We start from the raw sequence: 27254 nt of genomic DNA, 5'->3' as shown, positions 1-27254 counted from the left end.
TACATTAGCTACCCCTGTATTACCCCACCCCTCAGGTGTTTCTTGGGCAACCTGACCCTGGGCATCCTCGGGGGATGGCAACATCAATGACCAAAAGGGTACAGTCGACCAACTACAGCAAGGGGAGGGGTAAAGCGAAGCTGTGGCCCTCCAGATTTTGCCAGACACCTCCCATCCCTGACCATGCCGGCAGGGGCAGATGGAATTTGGAGTCCAGCAACAACTGGAGGGCCACAGCCCCCAGCCCCCATTACTATACGATGTGATCGGGTTCAACTAAGTACCAGGCCTGGGTGATGCACTGATATATCACCCGGGGCCAGACCGCAACGGTGCCTTCACCCAGCAGTATATCGCAGGTGAAACCTCTGCCATTCCTGAGCTCCTCCGCCATGCAGAAGAACAAGCTGCGACAGCCGCAGCCCCACAAGGCGCTGGGGTGAAGCTGCCTCAGCTCCCTCAGCGGGAGAGGCAGCAGTTTCACTGCAGGGACGTGGCCGATGCAGCTCGTACCGTGGTGTATCACTGTATCATGATGTTTGGCTGGCGGTGCATCACAATGTTGAAAAGCTGGTATCGCCCCAGCCCTAGGCGATGTGTCATATTGATTTCATTGGTAGTTATGAGATAGGGATGATGATGATGATGATAATGATGATGAAGAAGTAGTAGTAGTAGTAGTACTAGTTTGGATTTGATATCCCGCTTTATCACTACCCAAAGGATTCTCAAAGTGGCTAACATTCTCCTTTCCCTTCCTCCCCCACAACAAACACTCTGTGAGGTGAGTGGGGCTGAGAGACTTCAGGAATGTGACTAGCCCAAGGTCACCCAGCAGCTGCATGTGGAGGAGCGAGGAAGCGAACCCGGTTCACCAGATTACGAGTCTACCGCTCTTAATCACTACACCACACTGGATGAGCCCAAAGAATCAACATTAGGCCCTGAAGGGAATTCAGAAAATGGGAATGCCAGAAAAAGAAAAGGCTGAAGAGCTGATCCAGACTGCTAGGCCTAATCTAACGTGACTGCTGAAACAGGGGTGCAGAGATGCAGTTGCCCCTCAGAACAGGGCGGGAAGAGGGTTGCCATCTGCAAATCAAGATTTTGCCCAATGCCTCAAGCACCCTTTAAAGAATAAAAAAACCAAAGCAGTTCTTCCACAAGGTAGTTGTAGCAACAAATGTGATCCATCTGCGTTCTGCAAAAAAAAAGTACAGAGACACGCACACACCCCTCACTAAAGGACCACAGAGACAGAGCTCGGTTTAGATGGCTAAATGCAGTTTTATGAAGAGAAAGGGGTGGGGGAGGGGAAGAGTATGGCAGACGAACTTACAACTGGGGGGAGGATGAGGGATGTGCTACCCGCCCAGTGTGGCAGGAAGCTGCCATCTACAGGCCGGCCACGGTACTGCTCTTTCATGACTCCTGACGGGAGGGAGGGCAAGAATAAAACCGTCAAATTAAAAACATGCTAAATGAGTAAAAACTAAGGTGGGTGGGGTGGGGTGGGGAATAACATCCACCCATTTTATCATGGGGGTGGTGGGGTCTGGAGAGTGATGAAACTAAAAATTAGTTTCCCATACTCTCATCTGTATTTACAGGGTAAAACACAAGTCGCTTTGTGGCTAAAACTGTTGAGTGTTGAGGGGCAGGTAGCAGATGCACAAGACCCGCAATCTCCAAATGCCACCCCTCCCCAAACAAAGCGGGTCGCCCCAACTCCTCCCTTCCACACGCCCCACACACAGGAAAGGGGGCCGGGGGAGGGGGGCCCAGCCAAGCCTATTTGCATAAAGAAGGGCCATTCCTTTTGATATTTTTTCCCCCTTGGTGGTCAAGAGGGGGGGGGGAATCAGAGCGGGGGCATGGGCAAGCCAGACTTGTCCAGCCCCGCTATCTCCTTGGGGGGGCCTGGCTCCTCATCCATCTTGCGCCCGTGTTTTCGAAAGTACTTGTATCGCTGGACGTACGCCTTCACTAGGTTGTTCACTTTGACAGGGTTGATTTCGCCGCTCTTGCTGTGGCAGATCTAGAGGAGGATTGGAGGAGGACAAAACAAACGTCAACACCTTTCCCCCTCTCACCGTGGGCCTCCCCACTTCCAAGTCTCCCGCGTGACCCCAGGAGCCTCTTTCACCTTGTGGACGGCTTTACGCAGGATGTCTTTGTATTCTTCCTTGGTGATCTCCTTCTTCTGGTAATAGGGCTTGATGGCCAGCTTCACTTCCTCCACTGCTCGTTCCTGTGTGTGGAGCTTTTTCAGGTACTGCAGTGGAGCAGAGGCAGGAGAGTCAGCTGAAGCCGGGGCGGGGGGGCAGGCGCAAGGTGAAGTAAAGCTAGTTCTAAGGTATGTTGAGTGGGATGTGGGTGGCGCTGTGGGTTAAACCACAGAGCCTAGGACTTGCCGATCAGAAGGTCGGCGGTTCGAATCCCCGCAACAGGGTGAGCTCCCCTTGCTCGGTCCCTACTCCTGCCAACCTAGCAGTTCGAAAGAACATCAAAGTGCAAGTAGATAAATAGGTACCACTCCGGCGGGAAGGTAAACAGCGTTTCCGTGTGCTGCTGTGGTTCACCAGAAGCGGCTTAGTCATGCTGGCCACATGACCCGGAAGCTGTACGCCAGCTCCCTCGGCCAATAAAGCGAGATGAGTGCCGCAACCCCAGAGTCGGCCACGATTGGACCTAACGGTCAGGGGTCCCTTTATCTTTAAGGTATGTCGATGGCATGGCATAGGTGTGAGAAGTGGCAGCCCTGGGCTGATCAAGCCCCACTTCTATGTTGCTTGCAAGCAACGGTTCATTAGCCGAAACGGATACCTCTGTAAGAACATCCTTTCTCTTCCCCTAGGAAACTGTTTGACCCCCTCCATAGATGGTTTAAAGCACCTGTCCAATACCAGGATTATGGACCGTGGTCCACTGCTGAATATCTAGGGGAGGGCTTTAACACAGTGGTGCAGCATCTGCTTTCAATGCATGCAGAAGGTCCCAGGGTTCAATCCCTGTCACCTCCACGTAAGGCTGGGAGAGATCTCTGCTGCCAATCCTGAACTAGATGAGCCAATGGTCTGACTTGGCCTAAGGCAGATTCTCACGTCCCTGGTGATTTTAGGGCTGGGCAACTGGCCCCAATCTGTGCTGCTTAGTGCAGAAGTAAGGAGCCTGTGGCCCTCCTGATGTTTCATGACTCTGAAACTTCTGACATTCTGCAAGTAAGTTGGCCAGCAAGAAATCACTCAGAGCTAACTCTTTCTTAGCAAAACAGGAGCTGCACAGGAGTATTGGGCCTAATTAGCAAGCAACTTATCTCTGGTAGGTCTTACCCCTATGAGGCAGTTTTGGAGACTGAAGAAACCTGCACCTTCCCACAGCTGCCTAAGTCTCCTCCTCTGCAAGGTCCTTCCCAGTCTGAGACTACACCAATGCACCTGCCTTTGCTCCTCCCACTTTATGCCTCTCCTGGTCCTGGGAGACCAGGCGGAGGGGAGCTGGTCAAAGCAGAAGAGGGAGACACCCTGGCTTCTTCACCAGTCCGACTAATCTCTGCCCTCCCTCCTCTCCTGCTTTTGCCTCTGTTTCTGCTTCTGGGCTTCTTTCTGTCACAGACTCTCCCTGCTCACTAAACCGTTACCCCTTCAGTTTTTGATCCCTCCTCTTCCCAGTCTTCTTCCTCTGGCTGCTCATTGGCGTGGCACCACCGCTCCCTGGGCTCTCAGCCTTCTTCCCTTGGGGGTTCCCCAGCTGGTACATCCCATCCTTCTTCTGTGTCCAGCCAGTCCATGACACAAACCCAGCTGGCATGGACAATGGTAGTTAGGGATGATGGGTGCTGGAGCCCAGCAGCTTCTGGAGGGCACTAGGCTGGGGAAGGCTTGCCTTAAAGCACCAGCTGCTTCATTCCAAAAACAACCCCAGCTCTTACCTTGTCGCTGTCTCCGCGCCCTTCAGAGCTGGTGCTCCCCAGATCGGTGCCAGAGGAAGAGGCAAATATGGCTGCCGAGGGAGGGCCTGACGAAGCCTGGCTCAACGTCCCGGGCAAGACTCCGGTGGGAGTGGTGGGGGTGGAGCCGCAGCCTCCGAGAGGCAGGGAGCTCTGGAGCAGGTAGGAGACGGGCGGTACAGCCAAGTGCGAGGCAGGCAGGTGGGCCGGTGGTGCTGGTGGCTGAGGGGGGCCCAAGGAGGCAGCAGGCTTGGTGTGGGTCAGGATCTGGTAGGAGAAAGGAGGAGGAGATGGTTAAGACGGCATGTCATTGGCCTTCCATTTCTCCAAACTCAAGAGCTAGATGTTGGGATGCCACCCAGAAGCAATCAGGTAACTGGATAGGTATACCTGGCTGTGGATGGGACAGGGCGACCTGTCAATCTCCCTTCCCTAAAAGATACCCCAGTTGGGTGCAACTGCACATTGCAAAATCAGTAAGCAGGGCTGATGCTCTCTGTAAGAGCTTAGAGGAAGCTACACCTACCGGTGGCAGTTGAGGGAATAGTTACACAAGGCCTTGGGGAACCTCTCTTTTGCTAAGGGCTGCATTTCTTCGGGGGCAATGCGTCAGGCCCCCAAGCCAAAGTGTGTGGGGCCAGCTCACTCTTGCCAGAGGTCTCAATGTGTTGATTGCAGAGGGCTTTCCCCACTTCTCCTCCTATTCATTTTGGCTCCTCCTACCACCATTTTCCTCTATTGCCTTCTTTCTTTCCCTTCGGGGCTCCCCCCAACCTCATGAAATTGGGCCTAGGATCATGTGTGCCTCACTCTTAGTGAGATAAACCCAACTCCCTTTACACAGGGAATCTGCATTGCCAGATTCCCTCCGCTAGCCATGCGCCCTGCTACAGCCACAAACACAACCTCCCCAAAGCTGATTTGTCCTCTCAGCCCAAACTGGGCATTGGAGACGCGTTCAATGGGTCCTACAATGACAGCTAAACACCGACATCACCACTCGAGCAGAACTTTCAAAGCAATACGACTTCCTCAGTGTCTTTGGATGGCTTTCAATTCAAGAAAAACAGAAAATGACCAGACTTGATTTGGAGGAAGAGAAACTGGCTGCTGAATGTGGTGTAACAGCTGTACAGCTCTGAAACACCACGTGATTATGAGAGGAAGAGCTAGTTGTCACTGATGCGGGGAACCCCAAACAACACATTCTGAGATTGGACAGAATTTACAACCCAATCGCCTCTGTGTATTCAGAAAGCAAACCCAACTTTGCTTGCTGGGGTTTGTTTCCAGGTAAGTGGGCACAGGGCTAGAGTGTCTGTTTAGTAATGCTTGTTTATTCAAATGGGTGATATGTTCACATCATCTCATTTTGCATATACCATGCTTTTTTTTGCTTTTTAAAAAAAGCAGATTTGCATTAAATTTGGGAACTAGTCTATCAAAGAGTAGAGGGGCAGAGGGAGGCCAGGAAGGACATGGCAGCCAGCTTGGGAGATGCAGAACCAGTTGCTATCCTAGGAGAGATGAAACCCCCATCTCTGGAGAAGATCAAGCCCTCACTGTATGCAAGTCCTTTACCAGAAAACACCCACATACACCTAAGCTTGTCCCTGCTACCATGAGAACCAGGAATCTAATAATAATAATAATTTTATTTTTAAAAGTAAGAGGCAACACTCACGAGTGCCAGCTTCTGTGCTAGACAGCACACCTTGCTTTCGCGAGAGTACACAGTGCTCTGGGCTTTGACGCAACCCTTAAAGTGTGCAATGGTCATCTTTGCCTTGCCTTCCAAGAAGTTTGCACTTCGTCCCGTTTGTGTTATCAAGTCAGCCCCACAACCTTCCACCTCCTGCCCTTCCCTCCCACACGGCTAAAAAGGAGTTTCACATGCATTCCCAGAAATACAGTTGCCACAGCCAGATCTCTTGGTTGAATTTGAGGTTTTTGTACTGAAAATACTCGTTGTGGCTGTAACTCGAGTGCCAAAACCCTGTGATATTTGGGTAGACCAATCTCCGTTATCTACACAATGAAAATGAATTGCAACAGCGGTTTTAACCGTTTCAAACCTGCTCCGTACCTGATTGGTTGCTTGAATAAGCTCCTGGGCTTTTGCCCTGCTTGCAAGGTTGGCCTCTTCCATCTTGAAAAGCAGGGCAGTCACTAGGTTAAGAAACAAGAGGCTCAGAAACGGTTTGCCAAACGGGCATGGGGTGGGGGTGGAGAAGGGAGTGCAGGCAGACAGTTAAGAGGTTCCTCACCCCTGATATACAGACGCCCAAGTCCCCCTTATCAAACAGGGGGATGGTCTGCTCTATAATTCTATTCTCTCTCCCCTCCCTGCCCACTCAGCATGGAAAAACAGCACCGGGGTGGGGAGAAATAAACTTGTAACTGAGATGGGGCTAAACATCCTATCACTGCCCAAATTCGATCCCACCCCCAGGTGCTCTTTAAAATATGCAGATCTCCTACAACAACTATAGTTAAGACCTTATCACTGCTCTGCGCAGTTTAAAAACACAGATGCACTGAAAAATGAAAGCAAATCTACAAGAAGGGCTGTGCTCCTTGGCTCCGACTGTTAGCAGAGCTGGGAAGGTTCTGCTCCAAGGAACACAAGTTCCAGGTGCCTTTAGGGCAAAATGGCAAACACCCAGAGGCATGTACTTTCCTTATGTGATTTCTCATGCTGGTAAGGTTCAGGTTTTTAATGCCTTGGGAACTTTTGGTCGCACAAGTTATGGCTGAAGAGAACTACTTCATAACCCCCACCCCACCCCCAGTACTCTGAATTTTTGCCCTTCACTGGATGAGCAGTGCAGAATTTCAGGCTTTTATCGACAGCCCCAAGAAACAAAATGAAAAGGTTGTGAAGACTGCGGCTGCATTCAATGTTTTGTGCATGGACAGTGAAGTTTTGCAGTGACCTGGACTTAACACTGGTTTAATCCTTCAAGACACAGCAGTCTTTGAATATCTGGAGGTCTGTCATGCAGAAAACAGCAGACTTGGGCCCTTGGTCGCTCCAGAGGATCAGAACCAACAGGTGAGAATTGGGAGGGAAGCAGCTATCAGCTGGACATTATGCTGATAGCGGTCCAAAATTGGAAAAGGCTTGCCTTGGGAGGCAGCAAACACTCCTTTGGTGGAGGTATTTAAGCAGCTCTTGGTGGGCACCTGCCAGGGATTCTGCACTTGCATCATGCACTGAGCAGAGGGGCGGAAGAGGTGAACTCTGAGATCTCTTCCAATTGTATGGGCACACAAAGGGGGCTCTACCTTCTAGGCAAGGACAGGGACAGCTTCCATAAGGCAAAGATCCATCAAGGAAAAAAATCAATGCCATTATGGCACGCAGGCAATACAGGGGTCTGCAGAGCCGTATTTCAGATTCATACTAGAACCACCAATGGAAGTGCTTTGGTAAAAGGGAGAAGAGGGAAGGGATATCTGGCCCTCGAGACATTTTCAAAATGTGTTGATATGTTTCTGCTTCATTAGGATTTTGTTGTTTTGCATTGTGTTGTCTTTTAGCTTTGCTTTAGTTTTTCAGTTTCACTCTGTGTGTGTGTGTGCTCGCACACACACACACATACACAAACGCAAGTTATTTTTGTAACCTGCTTGGAAACTGTTTTAGTATTAAGCAGTGTATCAATGCGTTAAAAAAGACCAATGAGCAGGGCTCCACAAAAGCACTCCCTCCCCCCTGCCCTGGCCCCATCCCAATACCTACATGCCAACACGCCACTGGTGCAGTCCACCCCACCCTGCAGGTTCCATGACATGGGGGCCGGTGGCTGGGGCAAGCTGCGAGGTGGGTGAGGGGGTGGCTGCAGCGGCTGTTCCTCTTTGGTCTCGGACAAGCTGTCGGCTTCCGGCTCGTCTGCTGGCACCCTGGGGGGCTCGACGGGGGGCTCTTCAGGAAGGAAGGAGACATCGGGCGTCTTGCAGCTGCTGTCCACTGTCTGGGAGTCAGGCGTGAGCTCTTGGCCTGGGGCCAAGGGCTGCGGGCTCGGTGGTTTGGCGGTGACCTCCGATTTCTCCGAACCAGACCACGAGGGCTCCTCCTTGACCCTCAAGGGGCTGCTCGCGCCTTGACTGCAGCTGTCGGCTTTGGATTTCTTCAGCCCAGTCTTCACCTTGAGCTTCTTCTTCTTCTTGGGCTCTGAGGCACCCTTGGGCTTGATGCCCTTCAGCTTCTTCACGCCCATCTTGGCCTTCAGCCCTTTGACTTTCTTGGGCTTGAAGCCTGGCTCCTTGACGTCGGCCATCTCTCCCTGGCCTGCTGCCGAGGCCCCAACCATCAGTACCTTCTCCTCCGACTTGAGGAAAGGAGAGCGGCTCTCCTTGTCGCGGCTGAACTTCACACCGATGGAACCCACCTCCTTGACCGACGTGGTGCTGCTGACCCCTTCGCGGATCAAAACAGCCACCTTGGACTGGAGCTTCACCTTCCGGCCGGAGCCCAACTTGCCACTTTCCTTGTGGCTTCCAGCTTTGATCTTTTTCCCAGTCTTGTCCCGATCCGGCCGGGCCTTTTTCTCCACTTTGGGCAACTCCTGCTGTTCAGAACAGGGCGGTCCCTCCTTCAACTTTTTTTTGTACTTATCGCGGGCACCTGGGCGCTCCCCCAGGTAGGCCCTCTTGCGCTCTTTCTCCTTAGGCACCTTCTGCTTGATGTCCTCCTCCGGCCGCTTGTCCTTGCGGGACAGGACCACGTCCTCCTTGGCCGCTAGCCGCCCCCCGCCCGATTTGGATTCCTCTGCGGGCTCACGGTCCGAGAAGCAAGCATCGAAGCTCAGCCCTTCGGAATCGTAAAGGACTTCCCGCTTAGCTCTCTCTGGCGTCTCCAAGAGCCCTTCCATTTTCTCCTGCTGGTTGACCGTGATGGTCCTCTTGATGGTGAAGAGATCGTTGTCGTTGAGGTCCTGGATCGATGGGGGCACCACAGTCCGTGCATCTCTACGGCGTTCCATCAGGACCTTCTCAGACTTGGGCTCCTCCTGCAGGTGCACCTCCCGTTCCTTGTCCTTGGACAACCGATGGGAAGGGTGCTTCTCCCGCGAGTGAGACCGGGAGCGTTTCTTCTTCTTCCTGCCGCCATCCCCCCGATGTTTCTCTTTGTGCCTGCTGCGATGGGCACGGCTGCTGCTGCGCGACCGAGAGCGCCGGCCGCGGCGCTTCTCCTTCGACTTTGATCTCCTGCTCTTGCGCCGCTCGGCGGAGGTATGGGAGGAGCCAACCGCAGACAAGCTGGTGCTGATCGACGGCGACCAGGACCGGGAGGCTCGGTGATGTGAGCGGGACCGCGAAGCCCTGTGGTGTGAATGCCGGCGCTCCTTGGATTTCGAGCGCGATTTGGATTTCTTCTTGGGATTCCACGGGGAGACGTAGGCCTCCTTGGTTTTCGAGGCCTTGCGCTCGCGAGACCTTTTGCGCTCCCTTTTCGATTTCTTGCAGGAGCCAGAGCTCGATCCGGAGTGAGACTTGGAAGCAGGGCGCTTGGGGGCTGGTGGAGGCGGCGGTGGCGGAGGCAGGGGCGAGGGGGCCCGATGATAGCGCTCTCTTCGCTGGGTCAGAATCTTTCTCCTCAGGTCCACGCCCTTCCAACGGGGGTCAGGCTGGCTCTCGCTGAAGTCGATCTGTAGGGCTCCCTCGTCATCTGAGTCGGCGTGCAGCGACAGGAAGTCGTCTCCTTCGACCACCCGCAGGGTGCGCTGTTCGGCAGGCCGGCACCTGCTCCGGAAAAGTCGAATGGGGCTATAGCGCTCATCCTCTGGCTGGACAATCTCGCCTTCCTCAATTTCCGAGTCGCCGCCACCACTCCCGTCCCACTCCATGGATGACCGGCGTCCGGCCCGATGATGCCCGCCTCCTTTGGATGTCTTCTCGCCACTCCTCAGCTTGGCGTTTCCAACAGTCACCACCTCCAGGGACACTTTCCCTTCCAGCTGTGGCTTGGTTTCAGCATCCAAGCGTCCTTTGGGGGCCAAGTCTACCACAAAGACCCGGCGGCGTGGCTCAGGGGCTTTAGCTTCCACCTGCTCTGAAGGAAGCTCCTCAGGCAGAGTGGAATCGGCACCCGGGGGCTCTTTGCCCTCGGGAAGCTCAGCAGAGCAGGCTGCCTCCGTTTCGTAATCCCTGCCGGCTTCCACCTCTGGCTCAGAATCTTCCTGCCCTTTGTCCGAGCTGGGGAAATCTTGGCTCAGGCTGTTTTCGTCGTAGATCCCAGCCAATGTTTCTGAGATGCGACTGATGCTGTGGGACATGTCCGGAGGGTGTTGGTCGTTGTCGTCTTCATCGTCGTCCTCATCTTCGTCATCCTCCTCGTGCGAAGGGGTGCTGATGGAGGAACTGGGGTTAGAGCCCGTGGGGTCAAAGGGGTCGTACTTCTGGTCATGCCGCCCACCCTCTGCCTCTTTGTGGGGAGAGTCGCCAAAGGCAAAATCACCATTGAGGTTATCCTCATCGGTCGGGTGGAAGGGATCATAAATATCTAAGTCCGGGGAGTGCATTGGGGGGCAGGGGTTTGAAGAGTCGCCGCCACCTTCGCCTGGCAGGCCCTGGTGGCAGGAGATTGAGGATGACGATGAAGAGCAGGATGATGAAGAAGAGGTGCTGGAATCGGCCTTGTCCAAGGAGTTGGCGGGAGGTGGCTGGGAACGCTGCTGGGATTCAGATTCCCGGCTGGCGGCGCTCTGCGGGCGCTGCTGCCCCCCGCTGGATACCCCCATGCCAGTACCCAGAGTCATGCCCAAGCAAGGTGAAGAAGTCCTGTCTGCTTTAGGGGACTGCGAAACTTGGCTCCTGGCTAAAAGAGAAGTCCAAGGAGCCAGGTCCATTACAGGCAGAGTTCTGTGTGAGTCCAGAGGATAAGGCTGCTCTGAAAGGGAATGGTGGCCAAGGGGACAGGCGTTGCTTCCTCTCCAGCAAGGTGCAGATAATCCAAGGCAGGCTGCAGGGAGCAAAAATGGAAATGGTTAGGCGTGCACCCAAATTTGGAAGACGGGAATTTTATCACATTCCACAACTGGTGCTTCACAGGAGTCAGGGTTCCGATATTTCCAATTCTGCTGCTATCGACTGGGTATAAGCCTCAGATAGCATACAGTACTCCATTAGCCAGTACAGGCATCCAGCTCTGGAGCTGCCTAAAGCTGTAGCCAGCAACTTCAGAGTCTCAGTCCAAATCTCAAGCTACAGAGACCTGGGTTTCCATCAGCTGCAGGATTTATCCTCACCATATGTGGGCTCAAGGTCCAAGGTCAGCAGAAAGGGAGAGGTACCATTGCAGAAGCCTGCCAGCAGCTCATATTGGGGCAGGATTGAGCAGCAGGGGTGGGGATCCCCTGAAAAATGAGTATCTTTGTGGGTCCTGGGCCCTAAGAGAAACTGTGCTGAAGCAATTGAAATAGAAGATCTTCTATCAGCACATACGCAATTATGAATGGGCTGGGGGAAGAGACCCAACACTGAAAAGAAACCGTTTTACTACCCTACCGCCAAGTACGGCAGCCCGTTTCCCCCTGCTATGTATAAGATGGCAGGCTCTGGAACTTGCTGAATGGCACCGCCACCCTGGATCTTGTTAATACATCCTGCCTGACCCCCTCTCTATGGTTTACCATATAATGTAGTTTCCATCCTAGAGAGTCATGCCTGCATCCCTTTCCTCATCTGTCTCATTTTTTCTCGCATATGTGCAGACACCCACCAGACTTCTGCATCCTCCAAGACAGATTTCTTCTCAAGATGCCAGACAAGGCACCCACATCCCCCAGCCGCACCTCAGCCACCAGCTCCACTTCTTCCATATCTTCATCCCCGCTGTTGAAAGAGACAAAAAACAGAATTAGGAAGCGGGTCCCGCACCGGCGACCCAGGGATCCCAATTTCCAGCACGGCATTCTAAGCCAGCCTTTTCCCAACCTGTTGCCCCCTAGATATTGGACTCCAGTTCCTGCCAGCATGGGCAATGATCAGAAATAAGGGAAGCATTATTGTGGTCTGCACTAAACTCCACTGACGTGGAGGCATAATTCATGGCATTTCGGTTCCATGTACCTTAGAAATCTGTGTCATTCCCTCTGGTCCACTGTGATCCCTAAGCTCTGCTTGACAGTGTCTAAATCCTTGAGGGGACCTGGGTCATGATCCAGCAGCTTCTCCCCCTTAGCTGAGCTCCCTTTCCACAGGGGACTGCACAGAAGTAGCAGTCAATACTATTCTATTTGCCAGGGCAGTAGCTCATGAGAGCCCCTTTTCTGCTACAAAGCCATTTGGCTTTTGCAATTTCCCCTCCTTCTGCAACTGCACTCAGATTTAATTCCCAAGTTCCTAAAAAGGATACTTTGATACGTGCATTTTACTGCTTGATGCACTTCTGAATTTAATTTGCCAACAGGCTTATGTTCCTAAAAGCCTCGTTATTACCGTTATCCTGCCAGCTGTGCAGCTCCGATGTTTTACAGAACTTCTGCTGAATGGTAGAATTTCAGAGCTTTTACTGTGAAGCTCCAGACTGTAGCCACAAGAATGGGCATTTGTCCTCCCTGAGATAGTTGCCCTATGGGAGTCCCACTTACTAAACTGCCTGAGTTCCTACGGAGCTCTCTACTCCCTGCGGCAAATGGTAAGTCCACTCCAGGTAGTCACAGACTCCAGCCAAGTCAGGCACCACACCAGAAGAAGGAGCCTCAAGGACCTGGAGGAAGGAATAGGAAAATAAACAAGTGCTGAATAATTGGGACCCTCTGGTTATATATGCTAAGGAAGAATTAGGCAATGCTGGGATTGTCATGGGGTGATAGCCAACAAAGTCATTTTCAGAGCAGACTTATATTGTTAAAAAAACAGTGGATGCAAGTTGTTTAAGTTCACTGACCTAATGGGTCTACTTTGAAAATGAATAATGTTACTTATCATCCACATATTTTATGCCCTTTTGAATGGCATGAATTACATGATAAAGAGTAAATTAACAGGAATCGTGTGCATCTTGTCTCCAGTGAAAGTACCGATTTACCAAATATAACAATCGGAACTGAACATGGGGCTGGTAATGCCAAGGTTGCAGGTTTGATCCCTGTATGGGACACCTGCCATATTCCTGCATTGCAGGGGGTTGGACTAGATGACCCTCAGGGTACCTTCCAACTCTATACAGTTCTATGAACTCAAAATGTACTGAGTTTATCAACTATACAGTGGTACCTCAGGTTAAGTACTTAATTCGTTCCGGAGGTCAGTTCTTAACCTGAAACTGTTCTTAACCTGAAGAACCACTTTAGCTAATGGGGCCTCCTGTTGCTGCCACGCCACCGGAGCATGATTTCTGTTTTCATCCTGAAGGAAAGTTCTTAACCCGAGGTACTATTTCTGGGTTAGCGGAGTCTGTAACATGAAGCATATGTAACCCGAGGTACCACTGTACTTTGTAGTCAAATCATATTCTCACTTTGTAATATTTTCTCTTTTTAACAGAATTTTTTAGTTTTTATTTTTTTGTATTCTTGAATAATGATGATGATTACAAGAGCCCAGAAGGTAACAGAAGCTGGCATCAACACACAGGCCAAGACCTCCAATTCCTCCTCTAAAGAATGCTGAGGAAAGAACACCATGACAGGCCCACATTCACAACAGAAAACCCACAACTGTTCACAGATGGACACTCATCATCATCATTTTATTTGTATGCCACCTTTCCACAGTTGAAACTAGGCTCAAGGCGGCTTACAACATGACAATATTTACATAATTACAAACATAACAGAAGTCATAAACAAATAAAACACATCAGAAAGTATACAACCTAATTGGAGACAATCCAGATAAATCACAAGATCTAAAACTAAAGATACAGTTCAACAAGAATATCAATAACAGCAACAGCTCTCTCAACGCCCCTTAAACAATACTCCAGCCCAAGAATCTGCTCAACTTTTGTAGCTGGAGTCAGTCAGCACTCCACTCTCCCAGGCCAGATGGGAACGGGTCAGTAAGGCAGGGGGCAGGTCATCCAGGGCTCACAGCCAAGATGGTGTCATTTAAAACAACACAGATAAAAATTAAAAACAATTTAAAAGAGGAGCCCTTGGTGCTAAGCAACAGCAGCAGTCCTTAAGACCCTGTCAGGCCCTGCCCCAAGCCAGATGGAAAGAGGCATGGGTGGGGCCCTTCAGGCCCTCAGCAGGCCCCATCACCGAAGAAAGGAGGTGAGCACACCATTCCCCAGAATTTATTTGCCCGGTAAGACCAAACCCATGTGTAGTTGACCCCAGTGCATTAGGAATCTCCAGCAGTCACACTGTTGTGGTGTAGTGGTTAAGAGCGGTAGTCTCGTAATCTGGGGAACCGGGTTCGCGTCTCTGCTCCTCCACATGCAGCTGCTGGGTGACCTTGGGCCAGTCACACTTCTTTGAAGTCTCTCAGCCCCACTCACCTCACAGAGTATTTGTTGTGGGGGAGGAAGGGAAAGGAGAATGTTAGCCGCTTTGAGACTCCTTAAAGGGAGTGAAAGGCGGGATATCAAATCCAAACTGTTTGGCCCTTACACAGATCTGCAGCAGAACATGCAAGCTTTCCAATGTTAACACATTATAATAGGGATGCAGTGTTTGCCAACATACCTCACCCATTGTGGCATTCCTATCACAGGCCAGTGCAGGGTCCCCAGTTCCCAGCCAGGTACCTCCGAGTCCTTCGGATCTGGAGCTCTTGCACCATTTCCTCCGGCTTGTGTGCTTGCATTCAGCATCTGAAAAAAAGAGGCAATGACAGCAAGAGGGACCCACTAGAAAGGTATGACATGCCTGCTTTGAAGGGATCTAGTGCTCCAAAAAGCAGCTGCACATGAACTATACAGGTAGCTGAAGTCTGCCATTACACAGCCCAAAGACTGGATGACTTCATTCTTTCGCTTTGCAAATTCTCATTTAAAAAAGAGTCCATACCCCAGACTGCTTATCACAAATAGTGAACGACCACAAATCTTAAGAGGATGCACTCTTTGTTTATGAGCACATGAAATGCCTTGCTAGATCAAATCAATATCTTGTCCACGAGATCCACCAGAAATGGGATAGTGGCTCACCTGTAGGCCACAATCAAACTTCTACCTCAGTACTAAAGAGTCATGCACTGGGAATCCTTAGATCTTAGCTCGGTCATGAACTTGCTGGGCAAAGTAAAGATAAAGGGACCCCTGACCATTAGGTCCAGTCGTGGCCGACTCTGGGGTTGCAGCGCTCATCTCGCTTTATTGGCTGAGGGAGCCGGCGTACAGCTTCCAGGTCATGTGGCCAGCATGACTAAGCTGCTTCTGGCCAACCAGAGCAGCGCACGGAAACGCCGTTTACCTTCCGGGGGGCCACTAGGGGGCGCATTGGAAGATGGCCGACAATACCATCTCTCCGACCCACACGGGGTAATTAAGAGGCTGTTATGGGAGTAGGCAGCCTCCCTTGTTGCCCCAAGGAAATGGGGAACACTGCCCTTGCCTGCTCTGCCCTCACCCCCTAATTCGAAAGAAGGGGGTGAGGGCCCTAGGCAGAATGCCCCTGTGTGGACATCGGCTCTCCTGGACGCTGTCTCTGATCGCGCACTAGTTGCAGCAATTTGGAATAATTAATTACAAAAGAAGCAAATGCACATATTTCAAGTGAAGAAGGGGAGTGAAGTCTGCTAATTTAAGTGACCTCTGCGAAAGAAGACGACGGGCTGGAGAAACAGGAATATTTTACGATGAAGATACACCAAAGACGGGGTATGTTGACAACGGGGCTGAATTGGGGGGGGGGGAACCTTTTTTACCTTCCTTCTATGTGATTTACAAGAACCCCTCCTCATTAGAACCGTCGGTTGAACTGACCCAAGCAGGATGATTAAGGTCTGTGTGGAGATAAACTTTAACCAAAAGTATGCTTTATGGAGCAATAAGAGCTTTTGGGAATGGCACAGCAATTAATTCGGAGTCGCCATCTTGCCAAAGGATTTATAGCCGGAAGAACGGATTTGTTTTCAGACTGCATTCCTAGTGAATCTCCTTAGAGGTTTTGAGAAAGGAGGCAGATTGGTGAAGATTAATGACACTAAGACTGTTTTGATGTATGGAAGTGATGTTATATGGAAAACATCTGGATATGGCTACTGGATAAAAAAAAAAATATCCACGCAGGATTACAAACTGTTTTAACCAGCTTGCGGAGACTATCAGAGGTCACAAAGAGAAAGGAAAAATATATGAAAATAACAACAAGAGATGTGGAAAAATAATAAGAAAGGACTGGATAGTACTGTGAACATCATAAGGTTAGATTTGTGGACATTAAAACAGCAGTAAGAAGCAAGAAGTTGATTGGATCCCTTCGGAACTTGAAATATGGGTACCCCCAACAAAAATTTAAAATTCGGCTGTGTAATTTGGAATTTATGTAATTTGATTTGATTTGATGTGATTGGTCGGTTAATAAAAAATTATTCTTAAAAAAAAGAAACGCCGTTTACCTTCCCGCCAGAGCGGTACCTATTTATCTACTTGCACTTTGAGGTGCTTTCAAACTGCTAGGTTGGCAGGAGCAGGGACCGAGCCACAGGAGCTCACCCCGTTGCGGGGATTCGAACCGCCAACCTTCTGATCGGCAAGTTCTAGGCTCTGTGGTTTAACCCGCAGCGCCACCTGCGTCCCTAGAAATTGCTGGGTAGCCTGAGATAAATCAGTAACGGTTGGTATGAGGAGGACTTTGAGCATTTAGTCAAAAGCATTAACAAGGACTACTAAGATCACATGAAACTTCCTCTAGACCAGTGATGGCCAAACTTGGCCCTCCAGCTGTTTGGGGACTACAATTCCCATCATCCCTGATGACTGGTCCTGTTAGCTAGGGATGATGGGAGTTGTAGTCCCAAAAAACAGCTGGAGGGCCAAGTATGGCCATCACTGCTCTGACAGAGTCAAACCATTGGCCCATCTAACTCAGTACTGTCTTTTAACTGGCAGTGTTTCTACCTGAAGATGCCGGGGACTGAAACAGGGATCAGCTGCATGATGAGCCTCCCCCTTCAGTGCCCACCTCCTCTCGACTAGCTATGGATAACAGGTGTGCTCTTTTAAATCCTGCAGACACCAGCTCTAATTAAGAAATACCGACATAGATGTATGTGTATTTATATATTCTAGATCTCTTGCCAGTTTGTGCCTCTTGAAGGGAAAGATGCTGGTATTATTGGAAAGCTCAATGCTTCCTTGTCTTGAAGTCACTGCGGGCACCGAGAAGCATCATTTCACAATTCTAAATATTTGCGTTGCCCTGGAAAACTAGGCACATGAAAAGAACCAGAATGCGGCAGCTAGACTGGTGAGTGGGAGCGGCTGCCGAGACCACATAACACCGGTCCTGAAAGACCTACATTGGCTCCCAGTATGTTTCCGAGCCCAATTCAAAGTGTTGGTGCTGACCTTTAAAGTCCTAAATGGGCTCGGCCCAGTATACCTGAAGGAGCATCTCCACCCCCATCGTTCAGGCTGGGCACTGAGGTCCTGCTCCGAGGGCCTTCTGGTGGTTCCCTCCCTGCAAGAAGTGAGGTTACAGGGAAGCAGGCAGAGGGCCTCCTCAGTTATGGCTCCCTCCCTGTGGAACGCTCCCCCACCAGATGTCAAGGAAATAAACAACTATCTTACTTTTAGAAGACATCTGAAGGCAGCTCTGTTTAGGGAAGTTTTTAATGTTTGATGTTTTATCGTGTTTTTAATATTCTGTTGGGAGCTGCCCAGAGTGGCTGGGAAAACTCAGCCAGATGGGTGGGGTATAAATAATATATTGTTATTATTATTATTAGGCACATTAAGCACCTATAATTTAGTTCAGGTTTTTAATTGGTGAACATCAGGCACCTTGTGGATAGACTTTTTTTTTTTTTAGTAAATAAAGGAAACATGTGGCTTCAACTTAAGGGGAATGTGAATAGCTCAGTGGAAGAATACACCTGTTGGATGCTGGAAGTCCCTGGGTTCAATCCCTGGTGTCTCCAGGTAGGGCTGGGAGGGACCCTTGTCTGAAACTCTACCAATCAGAGCAGACAACACTGAGCTAAATGGGCAACTGATGCGACTTGGTAAAAGGCAACTTCTCGTTCTCCAACACTCCTCCCCACAAAAAGCCCACATCCCTCAAGCCTGGTCTGAGATCTGCTATGTTCACGCTGAATTGTGATGTTCACAGCAGAGGCGCCTACTCTTGAAAGTGCAACTAATCCACCCGACGAACCCATTGGTCCCCTCGCTCCTTGGTTTGCCTCTTGATTTTGAGTTACCTTTCTCACTGGCTGGATCCTGCAGTTCACCCGGCAGGCCGCTGCCCACAGCTTGCTGCAAAGCTTTCTGCAAGGACAAAAACAACAACAACCCTTAGCTCTTGCTGAGAAACATCCAGTACTGCAACTGCCAGAAGCCCAACTGAAAATGACCGGCTAGCTTTCATGGCGGACATTGGATGGGTTTGCACAGGGACAATCAATGGGGCAAGACTCAAAGGCTGATATGAAATCAAGACAGAAATCTTATACATGAGAACCTTGCAAAATAAAACAAAAACTGCCCAAGAACTTTGGAGATCTTGTTTCCAGCCTAAGCGCCACTTTAAGAAACGTCAGAACAATGATAACAAGCAAGCTATTACACTGCAATACTGGACGTAAAGCTCACATTAAGGATGTAGTTAAATATACACATTGGGTGATGAATGGCTCATCATTAAAAAAGAACGATTCGCTAGAAACAGTGCAGGTTGTCAAAAATAAATCTTTCGTTGTCCAGAATTAATGTAACTGAGTATTTTTGATGACACCAATGTAAATATATTGTTTAAAAATGATTTATATATATATGATCTTGGCAGTAAGAATAGGAACTGCAATTCAGTGGAATCATCTTACACTGGATGCTTGGTATCACTGGCGGCAGATTATGACAAGGACTACAACATTCAGTTTTTATACGATTTGACATTCCTTTATGGCATATACAATGGAACCATCATTTTCAAGACAACAGGTCACAAGTCTGGCAAATCTGGAATTATACGTGATGATCTGATAACATTGATTGTCTTCACTTAGACTTTATTATTTCAACTCTTTCAAGTGCCTATTTTATAATTTTGTTTTTCGTCTTTTAAGTTTTGCCCATAGTTATCCCTGCTCTCTGTTTTATATACATTATAATATAATAAAAACCTAACCCAAAAATTGAACCTGACGGAGATAGATGATTTTTATTCAAACCAGACCTGCAAATTGCCATGAATGTGGGGCAAGTAGAAACCACCCCTAAGAAGCCAACGTTGATCCAGAATTTCTCCTTTATAGCTTTGTAGCCAGGACTTTTAAAAATTAACCAAATTCCATTGCATGTGGTCTTCTCTGCACTCACGTGCTTTCAGCACCCAAGACTGAGCCAATACCTTGAAGTTTGAACCCGAAGCCTTCTGCTTGGTTGTCACCGTCACCTGTCTCATTTATCTTGTGCCTATCCAATGATCCAAGATCACGGTCTCAGCTTAATTAGTTGTGCAAGTTTACAGCTGTAGCCTGTTTTCCCCCTTCCAACTACATTCTTCTGCATGCCCCAAGGCCAAGCATCTTTTAATGTTTGCTCTTTATCTCTTAGGAGGAAAGGCTTCAAAAGATGCTTCCTGAATGCATGTTGGTTCCAGACTTCCCTGTCCCTAGGACATTTCTTTTAGAAGTAATTATTAATTAAGCGTATTAAATGCACAATGGGTGGCTGATAAAAGAGGAAATCTCACCAAGTTTCAAGATGAGGCTTATTTCCAAGTAAGTGCACAGAGGATAAAAATCTAGCTACATGAACTTACGCATGTCTGCAAGCAAGTCTTCCAAAAGGTGAAGCCCTGAGGCTTTTTTAAAAAAGTGATATTTTATTGAAGAATTTTCAGCTATAAAGCATTAAAGTGATTCCAAAAGAAAAAAAATCCACAAAATTGTGTAAAGGGGAGGAGGGAGAGCATTATATGGATATATATGAAAAATACCCTGACCCACACATTAGTTTATAAATTTGATATTATTATCCTATTACTAATGTAAATATTAATAGTCTACTACATTTTGTATGTAGAGCCCCAATGCTTTAAATGAATCTCTTTTTCTACTAACTTCTGTTCTGACAAAAGTGAGACTCCTGGGGGGGGGGGGGATTAACCGCAGCAGAATTCTTATGAAGAAGAAAATATTGAGGTATCACACTACATATTGAAAGATTTTGTTCAGATGTTTTCCAGAAATGCTACTGCTTGTGAAGAACCTAAGAATTACTGTGTGATATACTGCTGTGTTCTACTGGTACTATTTAATTTCATTAAAAAGGTCATACTACTTTGTGAATGTCACACATCCAAGAGCTTTGTCCAAGTTTCCATTTGGACACTAAAATAATATATAAATGCCCTGCTATACACACTTGCCTGGGGTAAGCACCAATGAAAATGGTTCAGACTTCCTTTCAATCATATACAAGACTGGATTTCACATATTATGTCTGGGCAAAAAAAAATTATTCATTTTTGGCAAGAGCTGCTTATTACATCGATGGGGAAATGTATCCAGTATTTCTCTGTTTTTCAACTCCTTCTACCCTCCAAACCCAAAACAGTTGTTTTCTGAACCGTTATTTTTCAAGCTCTAAGACTAAGCGGAGCCTGTTTTGCTGAAAGCTGGTTAAGCAAGAAGCCACATGTGTGGGCTGGCGAGTTTTACAATCTCTGTATCCTTATCTGCAAGGCCAATTTTTTTTTTAATGCAATTCTACAGATTTTTCTTTCTTTCTGGAACGCCACACCAGCTGGCAGAACTAAACAAACAGTTCCACAGAACAATTGGCAAGCACCAAGAGAGAAGTTAAAAGAACAACGATGCGCAAGTGAGGGAGAGGTGGAAAAGAAAACGAAGAAATTATGGTTTCTGAAGTCAAATGTAGGACGGAATGAAAGAAAAAATATTTACTTCAAGTAAACTCTATATGGCAGTGATGTGTACTTAAAAAAAAAAAAAAGCATAGCAGCCTAAACATATTTCTGCAAGGAAAGCCTAATGATTGATTTATAATACTGTTAGAGAGGAAGCAATGACTGTGACACACATACAAAAAAACCATGTGCAACCAGAAAAACACTTCACGTATGGATAGAAAAAAATCATCCCGATACACGTATACAGGCAGTGACCATTTTAGGTGTGTTCAATTGTCCTGACGTGCAGGTCTTTTTGGAACCAGAAGAGGGGAGAACGGGGCGGAGCGGACTTATACAGAACCTCCATGCAAAATGGTCACTGCCTGTATTAGCTTCGTTTGGGTACTACAGTAAACCATGGTTTTATCATGGCAAGAATGAGCTGCAATAAGCTTCAAATCGCACTTCGCACACTCTACACACAACATCAGCAGGAGGAAACTGTACTGCTTTCAATGCCAAATAACCCCAGTTTAGGGTTTGGACATGACACTAAACGGGGGTTAATATTAACTATGATCTGCTGAAATAAGCCAGCTTCATAGCTTATGAAGCTACCTTGCTTTAACTAGCCACCTTTAAACTTAACCTAACACTCAAGACACAATCCTGACTAACCTGGCTAACCGTAATCGAACACATAAGCTTCCAATTTCCTCCTTGTGTCTGCACCAGTGAAGAGAGGTGTAGAAGAAAAAGCATAAACCCAAAGCTTTTGCACATAACTATAAACCACTGTTTATCATTACATTTGAATCGGGCGATTGTATGACAACCCTTTGGAATTTGGTGTTTGCGTTACACAGGAGGCCACAATGGGAAAGGAAGTCTCCCAAAAACGCAAGTGTGCGCACGGTCCTTTTGGATCTCAGCCCATATGATGAATTTTCATGTTTAGGAATTGACACAAAAGTAAACGAAAAGTTTTATTTTCAGGTTAAAAAACTAAGCAAGTCTAGCAATGTATCCAAATACATGCAAATAGACCTATGAAACTCTTTCCGTATTATGAAAGCAAGAGTCAACTTAAGAGACTGCTTTCTTGGGGAAGGTGAATCTTCTCATTGTGAGGCTGCCTCATTTTTCAGTATCCACTCGCTCTTTACTATTGCCCAGCAGACTTATTTCACATGGAAACTATTTTGTGCTGAGATACGTTGTGATCATAAAAAATTGGGGATGGGACTCCTATAGCACCTTGAAAACAGTAGAGGAAGGGGGGGTAACGATATGAATTATGATTCTGCATGATAATGATTCTCATTTATCTACAGTGAGCCCATTCACAATGTCCATTAAACTTGTTTTCTGAACAAAACCACATCATTCAAGATCTCCAGCCTTGCTATCGTCCAGTATCTTTAACAAATGGCTGTTTGGCAGCTATCAAAAAAAGTGTGTGAACAGGTTGAGTGAGAGCTCTTGCTTTTTAAGAGGATGTTAGTCCCACATTCTCCGAACTTCATTTTCAGAGTCCTGTGGTTGTAGTTGACTGTGCAGAATAGGGAAGGGCCCTCCATACGCTGTTGGGACTACAATTCCCATCATGCTTGAGCACTGGCCATACTGATTAGGGCTGATGGGAGCTGGGGTCTCACTGCCCATTCCTTCTCACTGCCCATTCCTGATCCAATGGCAGGAAGCCACTCAGTCCAATGCCAACTGTGTCACCTCTTCCAGATTGCCACAACCCCTTCTTGATGTATTTCAGTAACGCGCCATGTACATTTTTAATCAATATATCATTTCAGTACTTGCTACATGCCCATAAAGAGGTTGAACTGGAAAATACACTGGACTTTTGTAAGAAGGAAGCAGGGGAGAGCATCTCCAAATACCCAACTGGTTACTTTGCATACTTTAACTTAACTGTCCTGCTTTCGTAAACTCGTCTGTATCTACAAAGCAGCACAATGTGGAAATACAAATTAATCCTCTGAGCAAAACCACCACTAATGCCTCAAAATGGACCTATTATTTGTGCTCAACCTCAAGGAACCACAGGCTTCCCAGCAAGAACTACTCATTCGAAATATAAGTATTAAGCAATGCCTATGCCCATCACTCCAGCCCACAACCCCTTGAGAAACTGAGCAGTCATTACCAGAATGATAGCTTGGCCAGCACAGAGGGCACCCGATTGGTCCCAATCTGCATCGAGAGAAGGTTCACTGGCTGGCTTCTCGCCACCTCGTGCAGGATCCTCCCTTACTGGGGGGCGTCGATTCTCCTCCTCTTCCATGTCTGCAGGAGCTGCAAATCCTAGATATTGACGGAGTGAGACATTAGCGACTGACAATCCAGTTTCTGACCCTATCCTCTTCAGGTACAGCTTGTTCAACTAGACTAGATGAAATACAGTCCCTTTGCATAGAACTCTGAAATCTGGACACCCAGTCCGCAACAAGTCATCTCCTCATCCCAGCCTCTCAATACCTCATGCTTCTCCAAGAGAATTCAGGATTTGCCAGCCCATGTTTCGATCCACCAGAGCCCTGCTTCTTTCACAGAAAACTCTGCCTGCACCCACCACTGCAACATGGGATATAGGTCTCCACTGTCCATAATTCAGCTAAGCAACGAAGGGAAGAGGGGCTGGGATTGAGCAGGTAGCAACTGGCTTTCCGTAAAAATCATTTCAGTGTTCCAATTATGCTTTTCTAATTGTTGCCCAATGGAAGTAGCTAAAGCGCCATGGCAGCATATAAGCCATTTGCCTCACCTGAGGTTTGCATATTTAAATCAGTAAGACAGCACTTAAGTCAGGCTCAGCCAAAGAGGAAAGGCTTCTTACTGCACAGCCAGATCACAGTCTCCTGCCAGAACTCCCTTCAAGAAGGGAAATGTTCCAGGTTATTTTCTGAGCCAGCTTCAACACCAAGAAACCAGCTCGGTTTCATACCCTGTTTTGTGAACCAAATAGGTAATAAACATAATACTAAAAGAAGAGTGTCCCCGGGCATATCTAAAATTACTTTTGTTTGTGTGGAGCAGTGTACTCTCAAGTGAATATAGTGGGAGAAGAAAATACAGTGATTGCAGTGTCCTTAAGATCGACAATGATAATGTGCTAGAACCCCGCTCATTAGCTGATTTATAGTTCAATACATTTAAGCATTTGCTTATTTTAAAATAAAGTTGTCATTATACGTGTAGCCTGTTAGGAGCCCAGTATTCCAAGTTCCCTTCCATCTCCACCGAGAATGGGGTGGTCGTCCAGTTATTGATGTACTCCAACTCACACAGGCCCAACCAGCATGGCGAGAGGTCAAGGATAAAGGGAGCTGTAGTTCACCAATATCTGAAAGGCCACATATTTCCCATCCCTGAGTCTGACTTTCACCTAATAAATTCCCCCACTTTCTAATCATCACAGACTACCCACACATAATTCTTCTCTGCTGCACCATTCTTTCACAAGAGGTGACTCTCTAAGTTTTATAAACCCTGATCCTTATCTTATCTTCTCAGCTCAGAACACTAGTGCCTTCCCCACCATTCCTAGTCTTAAATTCTTTTCTAATTTCCTTTCTAATAAGAATGAACTTGAACAGCATCAGATGTTGAGGCTGTCCCAAGACATAGAAACTTTGGTAGAATGACCAGGATTCAGGTTCGAAACTAGTAGAATGTTGGTTTCTTTGGGAGATCTGCAAATCCTAGATATGTGGCGTGTGTGAAGGTACGTACAACCGTATTTTCTAGTCTTAAGTAGGTATGGATAAATGAGACTTTAAAAGACCTGTTAATCCTCAATCCCCAATTATTCCGTTAAATTGCACAATTTTGTGCTAGATTCTAAATACTAACAGACCCAAAAGACAGGTAAAATTATAAGCATAGAGAGTTAGAAGAAACCTTTCAGATCATCTGCCCAATCCTCTGCTTCAGACATTCTACATCTAAAAATTGCTATTAAGTTGCTTATCCAACATTTCCTTAAAAACCTTCCATCAATCCTCTGCCACCCACCTTCTCACCACATGGCACTGAAAAACCTTCCCATTCTCTTATTTTTCCATTTGGAACCTCACAATTCTTCTGTCATTTCACCCTGGACATGCCGTTCCATCAGCTTACCAACCAAGATCCCACAGCCCATTGATGACACCACATTTTGGGCAACCCACGAGCCTTCTGTGCTATCTTCAGCCACAAAAAGCACCCTTAACCATAGCCGCATCTCAGGTCCACAACTCCCATTATAGAATTTACCTGACCATCAACTGCTGCAGCTCAGGGATAAAGAGGCTATGTTTTGTGTGCAAAAGGTCCTAGGCTTCAGTCCTCGGCAACTCCAGTCCAAAAGTAACGGACAATGAGAAAAAAAAATCCCTGCCTACAATTCAAGAGACTCTCTCAAGAGGAGACGACACTATGTCAGGTGTCCAAACATTTCGTCCCGGAATGACGAGATAAATTCTATTTAGTCTAACTGATGCTATCCAGTTCCCTTTCCCAGGGTCAAATCAGCTCCTCCTTACCCAAGTGACACAAGAAAGGACCTTGACTGCCACCAACAACCCCAAATGAACCCCCATCCGTCTCTTAGCTATACTAAAACAACCCCCCACAACCGCCCATCTTCTTCCATAGATTCCACATGCCTCAAATCCCTCTGCCCCACCGTTTCCCTCCATGTACAGCCCCAGAAGCAGGCGCACACCCCCTAGAATGCCCTCTTCCCCCTTTCCCAGGGGGTGCAAACAAAGCCCTATCCGCTGCCTGTATAGTGGGGATGGGAGGGTAGCGCCAAGCCCCACTGACCCCAGCAGCGCTTCTCCTCAGGTTAAGTGGGCGCAGGATGGATGCCGCCCCACACGCATCGCTTCCCCACAGATCTCCTCACAAAACCCACCCCCACCCCCAAAATACTGTCTTAATACCGAAACAAGACAAGGTACGGGTCTGGGGGCCGCCCCCCACCCCCACGACAGCTGCCCCTCCTTTAGGGCTTACGGGAATGGCCTCCAAGCCAAAATGAACCCACCCCACCCCCCCGACCAACCCGCCGCCCCCCCGATCCCGCATCACGTCCGAGGCCTTCTCCGCCCGTCACCGCTACTTTAAAACAACCGAACACCCCCATTATTATTATTATTATTACTGTATTATTTTTAAAAAGCCCTCGCCCCTGCATTGCGTACACTTAATATTCGCCCCCCCCGCACACAAACACACTCCCGGCGCGAATAAATAAAATAAATATATGTATACAAACACACTTTTTTTTTTGCACACATACATACACGCGCGCGCACCAGCCCCGCGAAAGACCCTTTGGCCGGCAGCCCCTCCCGAGCCATTGCCATAATTACCCAGCTCCACCGGGAAGCTAGGCCTTTCCGCCCGCCCACTTCAACACAAGAAGAGGAGGAGGAGGAAGAGGAGGAGGCGCGGCCGCTCCCGCCGCCGCCGCCGCCGACACTGTCCGGGCCCGGCCTCTGCGGCAGCCATTTTACTCCGCTCGGCTCCGCGGCGGGGAGGGCGGGGCCTCCGAGAGAGGGCGGCTCCCGTGGCATTCTGGGAGATGCAGTCCGCTCCCGGAGAGCCCCTTGTAGAACGCGGCGGCGCCCCGGACTCCAACGACCAGAATGCCTCGAGGCGGCACGGGAAAAGGGGGCGGGGTGGATAGGGAGCGCGCAGGGCGTGATGGGGGATGTAGTTTGCGAGCCGCGCCGCTGACGGGGCCTTGTATGGAGTGGAGGCCGCTCCCCGCAGTGCGAGGGCCGAGGGGCTGCAGTCTTAGCTGAGCGGGGCCGTGGGTGGGAGAGACTGTTTTTGTCCCATGATGCAGTGTAATTTCATGTGAGTCAGGAATCTTCTTGACAGGATTCTGGAGGTGCCTGGGATTGAACCTGAGTTATTTGCTAGTGAAATACAGCCCTTTCTCATATCTGTCCCTTAAAAAAGCTCTAATTTCCACTTCCTTCCCTAACAGCCCAATCCCTCCAACTGCATGACCCTTGATTCTATGTTGCTTGCAAGATCTGCTTGCATGTGATTATTTTGCATGTGACTTTTGATTATTATTATTTTTTAAATGTGGTTTTTCAACAAGATGCCATTGCTTTCTGCGTGTGCATGTGTGTTTAATTACATATAAACACATCTCTAGCGATACGCCCACAGCACTCGGTGAATCGGAAGTGAAGGAAAGGGGCTTAAGGCGGCATGATCTGCACTTTGATCACGGTTCGCGTTCTCCAGACGCCTCTCCCTGACAGGCAGCCGTTCCCCCGACGCGGGGATGCATTTCCACG

At 48.4% G+C, this 27254-nt stretch overlaps 1 protein-coding gene across 1 annotated transcript; it reads right to left on the bottom strand.

The window, feature by feature from the left end:
- Positions 1-1267: 1267 nt before the first annotated feature.
- Positions 1268-26469, bottom strand: SCAF1 (SR-related CTD associated factor 1). The gene is made up of 11 exons (XM_080978057.1): positions 26310-26469; positions 23096-23253; positions 18275-18341; positions 14593-14720; positions 12547-12665; positions 11676-11788; positions 7695-10916; positions 6036-6118; positions 3932-4216; positions 2147-2275; positions 1268-2038 (listed from the first exon to the last, which is right to left on the bottom strand). The coding sequence occupies exons 2-11, from the start codon at positions 23231-23233 to the stop codon at positions 1862-1864; spliced, it is 4461 nt and encodes a 1486-aa protein (XP_080834183.1). The 5' UTR covers positions 23234-23253; positions 26310-26469; the 3' UTR covers positions 1268-1861.
- Positions 26470-27254: the final 785 nt, after the last annotated feature.

This window comes from Podarcis pityusensis (genome assembly GCF_964106645.2).
Source record: "Podarcis pityusensis genome assembly, chromosome: 13".
Classification (NCBI taxonomy): domain Eukaryota; kingdom Metazoa; phylum Chordata; class Lepidosauria; order Squamata; family Lacertidae; genus Podarcis; species Podarcis pityusensis.
The sequence above is the reverse complement of the archived record's forward strand: the minus strand, read 5'-3'. Positions and strand labels throughout refer to the sequence as shown.

Bases quoted from the DNA above. Each gene is read 5' to 3' on its own strand.
- SCAF1 (XM_080978057.1), bottom strand. From the start codon at position 23,233: ATGGAAGAGGAGGAGAATCGACGCCCCCCAGTAAGGGAGGATCCTGCA. The intron at 12,666-14,592 runs GTATGTTGGCAA...TCCTTCCTCCAG, and splicing joins GGAATGCCACAATGGGTGAG to GTCCTTGAGGCTCCTTCTTC. The intron at 6,119-7,694 runs GTAGGTATTGGG...TTCTTAACCTAG, and splicing joins CACCAGTGGCGTGTTGGCAT to TGACTGCCCTGCTTTTCAAG.